This window comes from Haliotis cracherodii, unplaced genomic scaffold (genome assembly GCF_022045235.1).
Source record: "Haliotis cracherodii isolate W230 unplaced genomic scaffold, xgHalCrac1.p SCAF_2, whole genome shotgun sequence".
Taxonomy (NCBI): domain Eukaryota; kingdom Metazoa; phylum Mollusca; class Gastropoda; order Lepetellida; family Haliotidae; genus Haliotis; species Haliotis cracherodii.
In genome coordinates, this window is record NW_027266275.1 from 42085846 (window position 1) to 42103610 (window position 17765).

Here is a 17765-nt window from a genome sequence, read left to right on the forward strand (position 1 = left end):
AGCTATAAGACGGCGGTCTGTTAATAATCGAGTCTGGACCAGACAATCCAGTGACTGACATCATGAGCATCGATCCACGCAATTGAGATGTAGTAGTCGACCTCAGCTACAGTGACACACGACAGCACAGTATGTTAAATCCCCGTTCAAGCCACTGATTATATGCTCCTTTGGGCCCCCTCGAAACTGTAAACAGCCCTGTACCATGTATTGCAAATATGGACCCCTGATGGCGCTTGTCGCACGTGATTCAGCAGCTGAGAACACCTTTCAAATACCTCGCACGACTCACACAGAACAAATACAAACAGAGAGTTCTGCTCTATTTCAAGCATCTTCTGACTTAACAGAAAAAAATATTATAATCTAGTAAAGTTATATGAATTTCCTTTCCTTCTCGAATGTCTTTGAATAAAACAATAAAAAATGTAGGAGAGCGTCTGCCCGGCGAGCGGAAGCCCGGCGTTCGATCCCCGGCCGCGTCATGCCAAAATATGGTACTTGTTGTTACCCTGCCTGGCGCTCGGCATAAAGGGGCTAAATATAACAAGGAGTCAGTATACTGTGTCTGAGTGGGGTATTTATGTTAAACTGCGGCATGGTATCTCAGTGGGCTAGCACTATAAATAGGCATCAGTCCGGACTAGTACAAGCAGCCACACTCACATACACGTACATGCACATCGCTATATAAGTGCAATAATCTTGGACGCGACATTAAACCCCATGTCACTTCACTTTCAGAAATTTGAATGGTGTATACAAGTTTGTGTACAGGTAAATAATAGTCTGGTGTATTTTCACATGTATGTTACGTGTTATATCTGTATATACACGAAATATCGCGACCTATGGGCCTGTGTTCGCTCTCCACTGAACAAACGTGATGCACTTTGCGCAGGCCACCTGGCCAGGTCACCCCACGTGCGGCGTTGTGATGAGGCGACTTGACCTCAACACATCTACTTGTTTCTTCACACGCAGACACAATAACATAAGCACAGCCTTAAATCAAAACGTGAGTGGAATGGAGGAAATATGCATTAATTGTTACATCATACACGTCGGACCTGCTAGTGTGGATTAGTGAGGCTCAAGACGGCGCCTCTGGCGCAGGTCCACACTATCCCATGCTTGGCATAACAGCTGGTTAAAACAAGAATCGGGTTGGTACCATGTGTGACATGGCCTATTCATGTGTCACCCTACAGTCGTGAATTGCTGCTTACGATTGCTTCCGATTGTCTAGCCAAGATTTGACAACAAACAACACACCGTGACATTGCTGATGCGGTGTAAAACAATAGTCACTCACACTGTTACCACACAAGGACCATTTCTCCAAAACACCCACAGTTTTATTTGTATTTGGTAATGTCCGGATGTGTAATTGTTTCTATAAAAAGGTCGCAATTATTCCTGGAATCGAAAACCTGTTTCTTCCAATCTTTGTATTTCACGTCCATCGTCCAAATATCCTTCACAGACTGAGCGCGAGTAGTTTATTTGAGCCCTATTTGAACTTGGAGCTACTGTGTACTGCCAGTGTCGGATACCGTACAAGATTTAGCTGCTATATATATATAACCCATACAACCCTATGGCGTATGCTGTTACTGTGTAGTTCTACTGCAGGAATCATGTCAACACATTGTGATGCGGAGATTATATTGTTCACAGGAAGAGAATCTAAAAGCCCCTTTCTACATCCATCCCATCACTGGCTGACGTAGAGCATAAACATCCCCGGACCTCCCAAACTCGTCAACACAACTATCTGTTTTATTCTTGAAAATAATAGACAGCGAAACACCACACTAGATTGAATACACATTCCTTTGTTTCGTACTAATCAAAGAAGAGAAAGCTGAATTCCTCCATATTTATTATTCAAAGTCAGTAATGAAAATTTATATTGTCAATGCAAGAGGATAACTAATCTAGATTATTCGCCGAAACAGCAATACATTTGCTGCTTGTGTCTGTCAAATTCATTCAAGCTATATCTGTATATAATTACTGCAATATGTCTAATTCGTAAACCTATATGTCAATAATGGTGATACAGAGAAAAAGCACACATACCCTTTCGACGACAATACATTGTAGGAGTAACGAGCAGCACTTTGTGTGTTTGTAAGTATAGGTCCATCGTATATGTTGAATGTAGACACTATGTAGACACTAGAGGCGCAGGGAGTTAAGGAATATTACACAATAAAACAACACATTCGATGTTTTGGTAGGTTATGTCATTAAATATATCCTTCGCGTATAACAATGTGTACTACTTCCTTGATCACATTTCAAATTGTTGGCATTTTTATGTTATATTTGTTAACAGTTAACACAAACATATATTACTTTGGACAAGCTACAAAGACATGTGATGATATTATTCACATACATAACTAGGGTATGTGTATTCTGAGTGTGACCCCCACATAATAACTGATATTATGACATAAGAGTGATGTATCACAGACTTTTCTGAATATACAGTGTGCGTACATTGTGAATTAGGATTCCCCATTAGAAGAAGGCGACGTTGGGCATAAATGTCACCATGTTGCCCTTCTCGTGTGTGTTAACACGAATATGTCCATTCAAAATGTAACAAGTGCGAATTAGAAAAAATGTCCCGTTGTTGATACAAAGACAATCTGACAACGTCAGAAGATAGTGGGCGTGGCCTCCTGCCTTTGATGGATGTCCTCTCCGTGTCTATCTCTCCCCTTATTGTTCAAGATACCAGGGGGACGTAGGCCAACTCCACTCCCTCCCCTACACTAGATCACAGCTGACATGCTTGCGTAAATGTGTGCGTTCATTTCCGCAATCCTGTGGCCAATGTGCGGTCACCATGACAATGTTATCAACTATTTAAGCAAGGAAATCAGAGCGTCTCATCAGAAAGAATTGTTTAGTTGTTGGTCTATGTAATGACAGAGGCTTTGTTTGTGAGACTGACAGTTAACGATTTGGGGATATTCCTGATTGATTCCTCTTAAAGTAACAAGAGTGATTTTGAAAAGTTGGATTAAACGGATTTAATCCATAGACAAACAGACTCATAAAACAAATTGTGTTTCTTTTGTGAGGCGAGATGGAAGACGCAAGACTGTCGATGGCTCTGCACCTCGTCATTTGCACTATGGCATTGCTAGCGCCAGCCTTCGCCCGACCTTTCACCATAGAGGCAGAATCCATTGCCATGGAGCACGAATCTATTTTCCGAACCATGGCCTCTGCTACAAGGTCTTCCCCGTTCCGTGCTGGCGACATTCTGAGAGTGGACTTCTGTCTCAGGAAAAACACCACAGTCACACTTTCTAACATCCGCTTTTCTAACGACGGCGACAAAGATGTTGTGGACGTCGACATGGACGGCGAAGATCTTGGATCTTTTGCTTCACATAGCAACTCCAACTTCGGTCACAACTGGAATAAGTTCGACTACAGTGGGCAGATCGGGGAACCACGAATACTATGGCCTGGCAGACACGTCGTCACGCTTACCTTCCGGTCCACAGACTCCTATGGTATTGAAATAGACTCGGTGATTCTCCTGGTCGACGATGAGTCTCTTAAAGACGATTTCCTCCGATGCAGGGCCCACTGTGATGCTTCTATCAGGTATTCTGGCATCAAAGCAAGAGACGACATCCCTTCTGGCGAGTTGGTTCAGAGGAGTCACAAGACGTTTTGTGCTGAAGACAGAAACATCAACTACCATCTGTTCCATGAAAGCATCACAGAATACCGCATGACGGCTACCCCACCGAGATACAGAACGCTGCTCAATGACCACAAGAAGGACGCCACCGGCTGTGAGCCTGTATCAGACGTTATCTGGGAATTTCGAAACTTCAGAGTTCTTCCCAGTGAAACCCCACAAGCCGTGAGTAATGCTCGTATGACCTTTGGCGGAGATAATGTAGCCAAATTCACCACTGTGAACTTCCAGTTCAACCTAGATAAATCCTTTTCTCGACAGTCTGATGTAGATGTTGCTTCAAATCTCATCTTAAAGTTCCAGGAACCAAAAACACTGTTTTCGGTTCAGCTTGGGCATAGCTCTCGAGCTGGAAAGCTGACGATGGTTCAACCCACGTCCAATGATGGGGAATTTTATACATGGGAAATCCCAGAATTTACATGGGTAACGGATGACCAGAACTACGTTAATCTCACCATCATGACCCCGCCAGGTGTAACAGCAGTGGTGGACAGTCTGAAACTCGTGCGCAAAGAGAAGATGCCTGACCGGAACATTGTGATCTACGAGGACGGTGAAACCAAGGTGGTAGGTGTGATAGAGGACCAGTGGTGGCGCGCACCTAACGCGATGACCGTCACACGTGTCGACTCGGGCGTTACCTGGGAGAACATAACAAAAATAAGTGTTTCCAGGGCTATTCGCTGGACGGACGGTTTCAGTGAGGTTTTCCAACTCTATCAGGACGGGCTCGCTAACATCAATGCTATAGTTCCCTATGGAGTCAACTTCGTACCGTTTGGATCATCTGTAGTCATTGGTCAGTTCAGCACATCGGACAGTCGCCCATACGCCCCAATATCCAGCGTCGTTGTCGACCCTTTCTCCTTGAAGTTTTACCTCGGTTATGTTGACTCAAGTGTGGCAGAACTGGAGATCAATCCGAAACGTGATGACACAGAACTGCACGTTAAGAACGCTAACTACACCCGCGACCGTTTAACGTACCCCGTCGCTGCAATCAGGTCTACGTGGGTGTCGGACGGAAACGCAGAGATTGATCACGTCAGTGCCAACATGAATGAACCAAAAGAGGCCCTGAACGGGTGGGAAAGCCTGTATGGGACAGCATTCGCCTTTTTCCGCCAGTGTATTTCGATGCACAACACCCAGGGCCCTGACCTATTCCTCGAGCTGCTGAGCGCACAAGAGATAGATACACGTGACACAAGATAAAAACTGTGAACACTCGGAGTGGAACGCCCCTCCATCGCCCGGTGCCGCTCTCTGTGTTGTGTTGAATCAGGTGCTCAGACAGACGTCTGCTGTCGTTTCAAGGATATACTCTACACACGATTTGCAATTAGATTTCCACATTCGGGTCCGAAAATCCATGAAAGATGTGTCATAATTATCCGGTTCTATCCACTTGATTGTATATATCCAGATCAATGTAGTTGCTTTATGAAGAAATGTTCCGCCTGTTTGATAAAGTATCAATGTACAATGCAATGTTCGTCAGCCGTGTCAAAAGACACTTGTACCACCTTGTGATTGTAGCGATACCTGTAATGACAATATCTAATGTGGTGTATGACTGAAGTGGGATCAACCAAAATGGTACATTCATGTCATTGTCTTATGTGGATAGATAACAAAACTGTGTGAATCTTTGAATGCACCATGACAGCATTGTGTGCTATTTTTGTTTTCAAAATATGGACCTTCGTTATAGTATTTTGTCATTTAATCACCCTTGTGCTGTTTGTGCCCAAACCTGTATGTCTGACTATGGGATTATCTGTAAATAGTTACTTGTGTGGGGTAAAGGGATATCTTCCATCTTGCTGCATGGTGTCAAGGCATTGTCACCCATGGATCATGTTATGTATGTATAGTTTATGTAAATACACATATTTTATTTATTGATGTGATCATTTTTATACTGTGTTAAAATAAAATGTGGGATTTGAATTTTGCACTTTACCTTTTATCATTTTGCAAATGTTCAATTTAGAAAAAAATACCAGACACATTCATCAGGTTATGAAGACCCCAAGTGCGATGATGATACAGGTGGAGGAACTATATATATGACGAGTTTCATGCCACGTGCCACAGAGGAAGACAGGGCAGCTTGTGGAACATGACATCATCACGTGATTTGTCATTCAGTTAGTGAGCAGCTGGTATATTCAGGCAACTGTTCAAATGACCAGTTTGTGTCTTGAACTACAGGTACTTGAAAGGTCAAATGAAACAATGGATTTAATAACCTGCAGGGGTATAAAATGACCACTACTTAACGCAAATGCACAGCAATATATTCTGATCACAAGTTTGGTATGTGAATGCACATCAATCTTATTATCATGTATTTGGGGAAGTGGATATCAGTTAAAGTGGAAGTGGAAAGTTAATGTTGTCCAAAAATATTTTCAAAATATTTTAACCTCGGCTGTGGTTGGAAATGATGCAGTTTGTAAGGGATTACCACTGCAACCAGACACATGAAGATCCAGGTTAGAATAAGTCTTCAGCAACCAATGTATGTCGTAAGTGGCGACTAATGGGATCGGGTGGTCAGGCTCGCTGACTTGGTTGATGCATGTCATCGTATCCCAATTGCGTGGATCAATGCTCATGATCTCAATCACTGGACTGTCTGGTGCAGACTTGATTATTTACAGACTGACGTCATATAGCTGGAATATTGCTGAGTACAGCGTTAAACAACAAACAAACCACTGGTACAGACACACCAGGAATCAAACAGATTGAATCAAGACCAATATCCAGCAACTGAGGGATACTTATAGCCAAGAAAAACAACTCTGCAAGGTTACCCATGCCACAAGTACATAGTGGACATTTGCCGTTACACTCTTCTCAATGTTTGATTCAGGACAATAAGTCGAATAGGTCCTAAAATTTCTTTTATTATCATATTTCATCAATAATAATAATAAAGTTAACTTATGTACATGGAATGCTAAAATCTGGAATTGCTATGTACAAATGCATAGCTCAAGTGATATCAACCTTGGTCATAAGTCAAGGAGATGGTAAACTCTGTAGTAACACATATAAACACTGTAAAGGCGGCATATATATATATGTACTGCAATAACACAAGTGTACTTCTCCAAAGTACAGTCAATGGTTGGTCTGTGCTATGACATATAGCAGGCAAGTGCACAACACACTATAATGCTGCAAGATGGCTGCCATCAAGTAATGCATCAAAATGAGATGGTAAAGAAGACTTGAATAGTGCTGTTTCTTAATTACCACATGAATAGTATTTTGAAGTATATTTTCTACTAACTGACATTGTGTTCTCCAATACATACCAGTAACGAATATTTGACCAATGATTAGAAGTAATAATAACCTTTCTGATTTCAGTTAGTCTTATGCATGTTCTCCTGTAATCCACTATATGAACATGCCACAAGCTATATTTCGTATTTGGAACATTACCATTTCATATTTCCCTGCAGATATACAAAGGGAGATAACCTATATCAATAAGCTGGTAGTTGTACCTTAAGACAGGGAAACATTGCAGAATACTTGTAATATCTCTCATTTAAAACAAATATGTACAACTAGTGGAAAATGTCTGTACACAGGACCATAAACGTCCTCTTTGCAATAAACCAAATATGTTTCATCCACAATAACGTACTATCCAAGCAATATAATATTTGAAAAAACCCAAACCTCTCTGAGCATAAATTAAAAGTTTATGGAACTTAGTATGACAGATGTTTATCCATACTTTTTTTGTAGCTTACACTATATCCCTTCGCCCACGTACCTTTACATTGAACACAATTCACAGTGACACAGTAGTGGAATGATAATGCATTATGTAGAATGTAAGGTGACGAACTGATCCAAAGTTAGAGGAACATGACCAGCTCCATGTGGTGTCAGCCGATGCCTGTAAACGTTCAGGAACACTTCCACACTACAATGGCTACATTGCCACCAAAGAACATATACAGCAGGTTCTTCACTTCATGGGTGATCTCGAAGCCAAGGCCTTCACCAACAACTGCATGCCAGGAGGCGCCAAACTTCTTGTCCATTGTCTCCTTGATCATTTTGGCAGCATTCTGAGGAAAGTAATATATGTAGATGATGTCACAGTAAACAGCAGTGCAGTCATGTTATGGCAATCATTATTACTGAGGCAGGAGATCAGACACAACCAGTAGATGTCGATCACCGATATTTGGTTCATGACACTCTTGATCAAGGTCAGGGTTCTAACATCCTGAAAACATTATCAGGTCAACCAGATATAAAAGAACCGGAAGACCCTGGATGCTTAGCTGGGGTATCCGGAGGTCCTACAGGTTTGCTGCTATATAGCACTTGAACCTAGGGACCCAAGTCTGACAAAGACCCCTTGACTTCCATACTTATTTTCTGATTTGTCTATTAGGGATTCCATACACAGAGATGCCACCCCTTACTGAAGCTTAAGTTTTGGAGTAATCAGTGGGATAAAAGGTGTCATTTTATGTGAAAAAGAGTAATGTCAATAGTGCCATGATGTGGGTTTTCGCATCGACATGTTTGTTTTTGCCTAGATTATGTGAAAAACAGCTATACATGCATTTTACTGTAGACCTTTCTGCCATGTTTGTATTATGCTACTAAAATGAATTGATAAATAGAGCCATAAAGCTCAAAATAAGCAGAAAAATGTCTCTGCTTGCGTTTGAAGGTGTAATATGATTAAATCTCGAAATTGAACATCTGTTAAATCAATAAACATGGAAAAATTTACATCAACATAGAAAAAATAGAAGTTCAATAATGGCATGCGACAACCTCATCAATAAACATGCCCCCAAACCCTTTTATTGTTTCGAGGTGGCAAGGAATAGTGTCTACCGAGGAAGGAACTCTTGCACATCCCTGACAAAAATGGCAGGTGTCCAGTATACAGCATTCTTGACGAAACACATCATCAAAGCTCCACACATGTATAAAATTCATCACGTGTCAATACCTCAACTGTATTTCAGAAAGACAAAGTGGTGTTTTGAATTCTGAAGAAATATTCATGTGATGAATGAATGCATTAACAATTTTCTCTCCATGATATTTTATGACATAAATAATTCATGAAAACAAGAGTCATTAGGAAAGGATATATCCGCCTCACTCCCCCTCTAGAGCAATTCGGAAATGGAGTTTGGCTATTTCTACCCCACTTTTGGTTCATTGTCATAGATACCTTCAGCTCAGTAAAGAAAAAAAAAGTGCTGATCAGTATTTTTCAATATCCCAAATCATCCAAATTAGTGAAATCTAAATTTTTTTTCTACTTGTATACTTATCCTGCATTACTCCTTAATATTTTTTGACAGAAAGACGAACTGTGAGATGTCCAGCTGCTAAAGAAAAGTTGTTCCAACCAGTAACTAGCATCATCATCGCACAGTCAGTGTGTGACCCGGAAGTGATGACGTCACATAAGAGCACATTACTGCTTCAAACATAACATCTGAACTTCGTGGAGAGGCAGCGTAGCGAAGGGAGGGCATATAGACGTAGTAATGCAGGTTAAGCATACAAACGTAAAATATATTTAGATTTTACTAATTTCTTTAACTTATCCTGCTTTACTCCTTAATGCATCTTTACCTGACAGTACGGTAGGTGGGTATAGCTTCAGATGTGATCATAATAAACCCTTGTCATGGTCCGATGTACCAGCACCTCATCTGATGTGATGACCGGAAAATTCATGATGAGAGTGTGAGGAAAACAGGAAGACCCTAAAAGACGGCAGAAATAGAATGAGGCGGTTAGCCCCAAACAAGAACTGATACTGAGCAATGCGTAACGCAGTAGAGACGTCTAACCTGGGGTGATAAACACCAGAGAGTTTGACAGGCCGGCTAGGGGTCTCGGAGAATAGATGAGGGATTGGTGACCTGTTAGGCTGCCACCAGGGGATCAAGGCTGTGAACGGTGGCAACTTCTTCAAAGGCTACATCATGGAGATAGTGGCTTGTAAAGATGGTATCGGATCGCCAGAAGCACACCTCCATGATAGACTTGATGGAGCAGTTACTATGAAGGTCCATGGTAGATGCAACTGCTCTGATCTTGTGTGGGTTGTTAGCCTTGGAGGGTCCAATCCAGCCGCTTCATAAGCTTGTGGGATGACTGCTCAGAGCCAGAAGGAAAAAGTATTCAGGCTAACCTCTGCAAGGGAGACCGACAGGAAAATGTATTTCCTAGACCTGTGCGAGGCTTTGTATTGTTGCAGGAAAACCTGCAATGCCGACACCGGGCATAACAAGAGCTCCGCCTCATCGTCTGCACCCACGATGGACAAGAGGGGAGGGATGGTGAATGATCTGTCCTGGGAGTTGATTCCGGCACTGAAATTCCAGCACAGCCCGAGATAACGGCTCCATGGGTACCACATTGGAACCGGACGCGAGAAATGTCGTGGGAATGATGCTCACTGACCTGTGCTGTGGTAGCTAAGGCTAGAAGGAACACCGTCATTTTGGTAAGGTCGGAAGAAGCCGCCCGAAGAGCACTTTCAGATCCCAAGCTGCCAGTCTGAACTTGGCTTTCTCTTCTTCAAGACAAAACAAGCGCGGCAAAGCATGTAGTTATGGTATTTTCATCATTCTCCGATCACCCGCAATGGCGACCAGGTACGTACAATGATTGAACCTGTCAACCAACGTGTGCTGAGCAGAAAAAGTAGAACTTCAGCCAAGAACTAGGGTGACGCTGTCATCAGATCTTGCTTGACAATGGTACAAGGATCTATACCGAAATGTCCCCTTTACAGTATTAAAGAAGATGTTGTCCATAAATTGTGTCTCCTTGGTCATCAGAGCCTGTTCTTTGTCTGAACAAAAGGCATGGAATGAGTCCCACTTTGTTCTCATACAATTTCCGTGCAGATGGACGGATGATGGGCTAAAGCAATAGCCTTGGGCACTCTGGAGGAGTAGCCCTGGGCCCGTAAGGCTTTCTGCAGATGTGTCAGGTGAAACCTGAGTTCAGGCCTGATATAGGGCAGGAAGGAGGTGGGTGACAATCTTCAACCACCTGTCCCTGGGAACTTGAAGGAGGTCCTGTTGTGTGGGAAACAGGCCATCGATGAATTGCAGATGGAAGGACTGAGTCAACTCTGACTTGGTCTGGTTGACAATCCACCACAGCAGATGGAAGTCTCTGAGGGTAAAATCCCTGTAGTGGATGATCAATTCCGAGTCTCGATGGTTCAGTAGGCAGTCGTCTATGTATGACTCGAAGTTGATGTAACTCAGGTGCAGGTAGGCGGCTATGGGCTTGGTGAGCCATGTGAAATGCCATGGGGCCGTGGAAATTCCAAATGGTAGGACCGCCCACTGGTAATGGGTACCACTGTAATGGAAACTGAGGAACTGCCGGTCGCTGGGGAGGATAGACACATGGAGGTAGGCATCATGGATGCCGGGGCTGATCAGGGATTGATGGAGGATGTTCTAGGAGGCGCTGATTGAAGATGGAGAGATTGTGGAAGTATCATGGAACATTTCTTGGGTACAAGAAACACGGGGGAGTAGAAGCCAGGACAATGGCCTGGGTCGTGTACAATCTCTATAGCCTCCATGTGGAGTAGGGTGTTGATGCTGTCACACAGGAGCTGATGTTGATAGGAGGAGGTGGACGTCAGAGGTGGTTGTAGTAATAATGATAGACAGTATCCCTGATGGAGGACAGTGGTAACGAACGAGCCCTCTAGGATGGTCCAGTTTTGCCCAAACTGGCCCAGTCTCCAACCTCCAGTGTGTCAATTACCAGAATGACTGGGAGAATGGGAGAACCTATTCGTTCAAGTCCAACAGGTCAACGCTTGGACTTCAGATCGGCAAGCTTGCTTGGTTGGTGATCATATCGAGCCTGGTAGGAACCTTGGGACTTTCCTCCACAACGCCTTCTGCCCCTAATAGAAGAGGAATGCTGGGACGAGGCCTTGAGGGAGGAACAATGATGAGGCTGGTAACTGCCCTTGGACGACTTGGACGATGCCTGCTGAGTGACATGCTCTAGGGCTTTGAGAGCCGTCTCATCCCTCGTGAAGCGGGAAACATGAGCGTGTGTAGTGATGATGACTCCGTTAAACAGAGAGGGACCAGACCAGGGTTGTTGCAGGAGGAATTTCCTAAATTCGGAATCCCATTCCTTATGCGCTAGATATCCAAGATGTCTGGTGGTAGTAACTTCCGCCAGTGCAGCACGCAAGTGGTTTCTCATGTAATTGACCTGTCAGGGGTGGAACTGACACTATAATCCGCAGATGGTCAATCCGGTTGAGACTAAACTCACACAGATCCTGGTCGAAGCTCTGGAAGAGAAGGCAAGAGCTGAGTGATCGGTATATCTCTGACTCAACAAAGGCAAGACGGGTATCTGGCATGCGAATGATGGTAGGTTTGGAAGACCCTATCATGCGATGCAGGTCGTTATCCAATATGTGAACTCGGTAAGCTACATGAAAAGAGTGAACAGAAATCATCCCTTCGATAACGATGAACCTTGAACGATGGCGTGAGATAGAGCTTAGTGAAGTCCTCGCCTAAGGCTGAAGTGAGGATGGTCAACATGGGGTCATGTGGAAGCGATGTAAGGTTAGACCATATCGTGCTAGGGCAGGGTCGAACTAGTTGCAAGCCCTTGATAGGGTGTCATTGGTGGTGGGGATGAGATTGTCGGTAGGGGACTGCAACGGGTCGTTGATCTCGATGGGGAGGGAGCCTCAGTGGTGTCAGACGTACGTGGCCGCTTGGCAAATTCAAAATGGCGCCTGTAATATTACTGTGACTAGAGCTATAAACAATTGGGTAAACGTTATAATATATGTATCGGAATACCATAAAAGACACAAACCATAAACACAATGCAATATAAAGGAAAATAAATAATGTAATAAACAATCAAAGGATGCAGGAAACAATAGAGCTTTAATCCCTTCAAATTCAGGTCCGTCTGACAAAGCAGTAATGCTCTCTTAAGTGATGTCATTGCTTCCGGATCATGTGCCAACTGTGGGAGGGTGCTGCTAGTTACAAGTCATCAAAAGGTACTCTTTACCACGAGACTGATCTGTATAAAGCATGTTTCAACAAGAATTATTCAACAGTTTTGGAGTTCTGCTATGGAAATGGACAGAGGACAGACAGATGGACGGACATGCTTCCGGTGGTGGTGGGGTGAGTAAAAGAGACAAAAGGCGTATTTTGACAGAGGAAAAGTGTAATAGCGTACTTTTAGTACTGTGTATAGAATGTATACCTGAACATACTGTTGAACATTTATTATTGTATTTTTATCTCAAATAATTATATTCATCTGATCATCATTTTCTGAATATTCCATTACTGAATATAGACCTGTTTTTCTCTCCATTACCTGATTACTCTGGAAGAAAATGGATTGTGTCTTGTACTTGGATTCATACCTCATTATTGCTGGCAAACTTCTCACAGGCTGTGACACACAACTCCATAGCTTCAGTCTTCATTTCATCATTCATATCAGAATGCTTCAAATAAAACAATGAACACAGTCAGCTGACAATGGTGGAACCCAATATGCATGTTCTACAAATGGTAGTAAGTTTCCATCTCCGTTATCACAAATTCACTTATCAATGGCTAAAACAAAGTAGCAACACGATTAACCTTTACCTCATTCTCACATGCATTATCTTCCTCACATTTCTGTTGATTCACTGACAACTGAACAATGCCCCGATCAAGTGTTTACATACATTTGCCATGATCAATATCAGTTTAGAACATAAAATTTTATTTAATTACAATTATCAATATGACGAACACGTCAATGTTAAGGCCCTCACAACTACTGTAAATCTTGAAATTAACGCGATCTTGAATTAAATGCAAAAAATGTTAGTGGTGTTTGTTCGCATTAATTAAACTTTGCATTTATGTCTCCAAAATGACTATCAACAATAAGAAAGCCTCACTGCACACTTTGGATAGCGGAATAACCAACTTGAATATGAACAAAACTATTGCTTATTGAGCAGCAGTTGTAACAAGTATATAACGTCATTTAAAGAGTAGGAATTACACAATAGGCATCCAGTGAGTTATCACTGCTGGGGTCAAGAGTTCTACCCACTCGTGTCAAACTAGGCATCATTGAACACTCCAACAGTCCAGGCAGAATCCACCCATGCAACTCTTCGTCGAAGGCCTACACAACCCAATGCGCACTGATAGGCTTCCTAACACTCCTCATGTCTACAGCCTTTGTTTTGTCATCTGACTTCAAGTTTGGTGACATCTTTTCCGCATACCAATCAGTGAACATTGAACTTCCTTAATGCCAGTTAACAGAACCATATAAACTGTGTGTTGCTTTTAGGAAAACACTGTTTATGTTTTTTAACGGAAGTGCTATACTCAGCACTAACAAGCGGTGCTTTCTGCTGTTAGATTGGATTAAGGTAAGGTTGGATTAAGGTTAGGATATGTATAATTCCTCTGGGGATGGGGTGGGGGGGAGTCGCATTGATACAGAGTTGCATTTTTGGTTAGCGGTCAGCAGTCGTATTAATTTGGAAATGCATTAATTTCAAGACTCACAGTATTCTCACAATCAGTGACAAAACCAAATTTATACTTTTTTACATAAAAGATCAATGTTCAGGTGAGCAAAAATGACAACTTCAATCTGCCGTCAGAGTACATTATAAAATGATCAGGACATTGCAAATTAATTTCACACTGGTTAGTTTATGATAAAAAATATCACTTCTGAGCAATTAGGATGTTTCTGTAACAAATACTCCACTTATTCATGTAAGGTACCATGTTTACGAAATAAGTGGATTTTCTATGGTATCTGACCGAGCAAAAGTATGAAGAAGTGAAAACTCTACTTGCATATTGTGTCAGTGGCAGCTTCAAACGAAGCGCAATGTCACCAACAGAATAAGACAAGACAACTGTGATCTACACATAGCGTTTTGCACTAGACGTCAATACAGAATGTTAATTACTTGTGTAGGGATCATTCACTTTTGGAAACAGTGCCACAAAATACTTTTTGAACTGGACACCGGTGACACAGCTGGTACATTCAAATTGAGTCTATATATCGGTTCAAACATTTTAAACTGACTTCATTTCAAAACGGCAGAATTAAGCACTTTTCATTAGACATGGTAAAATTCAAGCACTTTTCAATCAAATTTGTGCGAAACCTTAGCTTCAGTATCCAAATAGGTGTCAGTGCGTGTACATATGGTGGATAACATACACTCCCATGTCATCATTTTTGGCCGAGTGTGCCTGTTGTCCAAAATACATACTAGTGCAATGAGAGTTGACTCCCTTAATTTTACCAGATCGATGCCCATGAAGATCCGAGTTAGGGTGGTCAAGCTCGCTGCTTTGGTTGATGCATGTTATCATATCCTAATGGCATGGATTGATGCTTTTCCGATATCAATCACTGGGTTGCAGCATTCAACAACAAACAAACAAACCAGACAGGCTTGTCATGTTTACAGTGGGTTTTTGTGAACTTTGGCTGCAGTTACCATCACATTTTAATATGAACATACTACTTTGAGAATGTTTAATTTATGAAACACCATGACATATCCAGACTTCCACAAACGACTACCAAGGGAAAAACTGAGTTAGATGTTACGAATATGCTGATGACTGAGTATGGCTATAAAAATAATTCTTTCAAATGAAAGCTTACAAATGAGTTATGACCATTCGAATCATCGTTGGTGGTATGACAAATTACTCAAACAATATCCAAATGTCTGAAATGATTTTCAAATTTGTAAACAACAAAAGATTGTGAGCGCCAAATTTCAAGATCAAGATATTTACCCTGATGAGAGGATACGTATGTACTCTCTTTGAATCGGTGTCTGCCTTTTTCTCTTCTGTTTGTTCTGCCATCTTTTGAGGTACGGAAAATGATGCGTTAACACCGACAAACGATCAGATAATGTGTTGAAATGTTAGCTCCAGTTGCCTTCCGCTACTGGTAACTAGGTGGCAGTGCGCATGCGTAACGGAAGTAGTAACGTATCGTTCTAAATACTACTACTAGAAAACAATAATTTCCTTTAGGATACATTATCGTTTTGTTGCCCTATCCAACCTAATATTACCAAGTCTAACATGTATGATTTATAGAAATATATGTATTCTACTGGATATAGATACCACACTCCAAGTTTTTGTAAAAATAAATGTTTTTTTAATGAAGTATATAATAAGTCTTAAAGAAAGTCATATGTTTAAACATTTGCGGAAGCGGATGTATATGAGCTGACATGTGCTTGTGTTTACAAATTTGAATGGTTGAAAAGACTTTCATAAATGTCCCTACTTTAAAAGAAATGGAAAATCTAGAGCAACGACCTTTGCTGTCTGAGATCCGACGTATGGCTCGGGAAATAGAGAACGGGTTGTCATGTGACAAAATTAGTCATAATTATATTGAAATGTTGATGAAATTTAGAGAATTTGTATGTGATACAGAATTTTCACATTTAAAACACATGGAGGGCATTTCTAGTTCAGATTTAGCAAGCGCTAGAAGTATCTTTCGCCAGTATCACTATTCAAGATGTTGCAGTCGCCTACTTAATTCCTTGTCCGTTGAAGTAGTGTCAAAGTATTCGAAAGCATCTGTGCAGTCATTAGAGAGCATCTTCAGGAATGGACCTGCCACGCAAGCTATAATAGTCCTGTGTACAACTATTTCGAAATCTGGGTAATTAATCCATGATATATGTCATTATCTCTGCTATAAAGTTTGACTGAATGTAAAACTCAAATACAAACAAAGCAAAAATTCTGTCTCAAGTATCCTCATGACATTTATTTGACATATATTGGAATATGCCTGTGAAGTTTGTAATGCCTTGAGCTAATACAACCAGTAGCAGGGAGGATAGTAACTGGACAATTTATATCATTGGAAAGCTGGTCTTTTTTTGAACTGGATGAGTAGAATATACATTTGTCACAAATAGCGGAAGAATAAGAAACTCCTGACACTATATGTCTGTCATACCTGTACAAATTGCTACAAATGCATCTAATACTACAAGATGTAATGTACATAAGAAATCCAATATCACTGTTCAAGTTTTCTGGAACTACCATCTTTCAGAAATGATTTATGGATCAGATACTCTAATTGGAACAAAATAGAACAGACCCGTGAACATGGTGAAGATCCTTCTTAGAATTGGTCAGAATTGGTTGTTGTAAGAGGAGACTTGCTGACTTGATTGAAACATGTCATCGCTCCCAATTGCGTGGATCGATGTTCATGATATCAATCACTGGATTGTCTGGTACAGACTAGATTGTTTACAGACCGCCGTCATACAGCTGGAATATTGCTGAGTGTGGCGTAAAACAACAAACCAACCATCCAACATGGTGAAGATCCTTCTTAGAATTGGTTGTAATTGCTTGTTGTAAGAGGCGACTTACATGATCTGGTGGTCGGACTCGCTGACTTGATTGATGCATGTCATCATATCCAAATTGCTTAGATTGATGCTTATAATGTCAATAATTGGATTGTCTGATTTGATTATCAGACTGCTGTCATATAGCTGGAATACTGCTGAGTGCAGTGCTAAATAACAAACAAAACAAAATAGAACTATGTATCAGAAACAATCAATCATTGTCAATGTTAGAAACAAAGATTACCACCAGTGTTATATCCGCACCTGAAATTTATAACTATGGAAGTTTACAACATTGTTAACATTTTTCATACCAAAATACGGTAGCATGTTACAAATTAAACATTTATCTGTTTAGAGTAAATTTGACCTATCAAATATTATGTTCATTTGTCAATGTTGATCTCAAATTGAAAAGTTTCCCTTATATTCTTATATATATTAGATACAGACTTTTTTCTGCATCTTTGAATGATTATAGGCAACCCAACTTGGACACATTTCTTTATTGTGACAAGCACA

At 41.3% G+C, this 17765-nt stretch overlaps 2 protein-coding genes across 2 annotated transcripts in view; one reads left to right on the forward strand and one right to left on the reverse strand.

Annotated features, from left to right (window-relative positions):
- Positions 1–6649: 6649 nt before the first annotated feature.
- On the reverse strand, positions 6650–15799 carry LOC139469136 (dynein axonemal light chain 4-like). The gene is made up of 3 exons (XM_071251272.1): positions 15637–15799; positions 13215–13298; positions 6650–7842 (listed from the first exon to the last, which is right to left on the reverse strand). The coding sequence occupies exons 1-3, from the start codon at positions 15706–15708 to the stop codon at positions 7678–7680; spliced, it is 321 nt and encodes a 106-aa protein (XP_071107373.1). The 5' UTR covers positions 15709–15799; the 3' UTR covers positions 6650–7677.
- A 281-nt stretch (positions 15800–16080) lies between these two features.
- Positions 16081–17765, forward strand: part of LOC139469138 (telomere length regulation protein TEL2 homolog) — a 59571-nt gene continuing 57886 nt past the window's right edge. Inside the window, exon 1 of the mRNA XM_071251274.1 lies at positions 16081–16531. Within this exon, the coding sequence (XP_071107375.1) occupies positions 16113–16531 (419 nt within the window). The 5' untranslated portion in view covers positions 16081–16112. The remainder of the gene's footprint in view (positions 16532–17765) is intronic.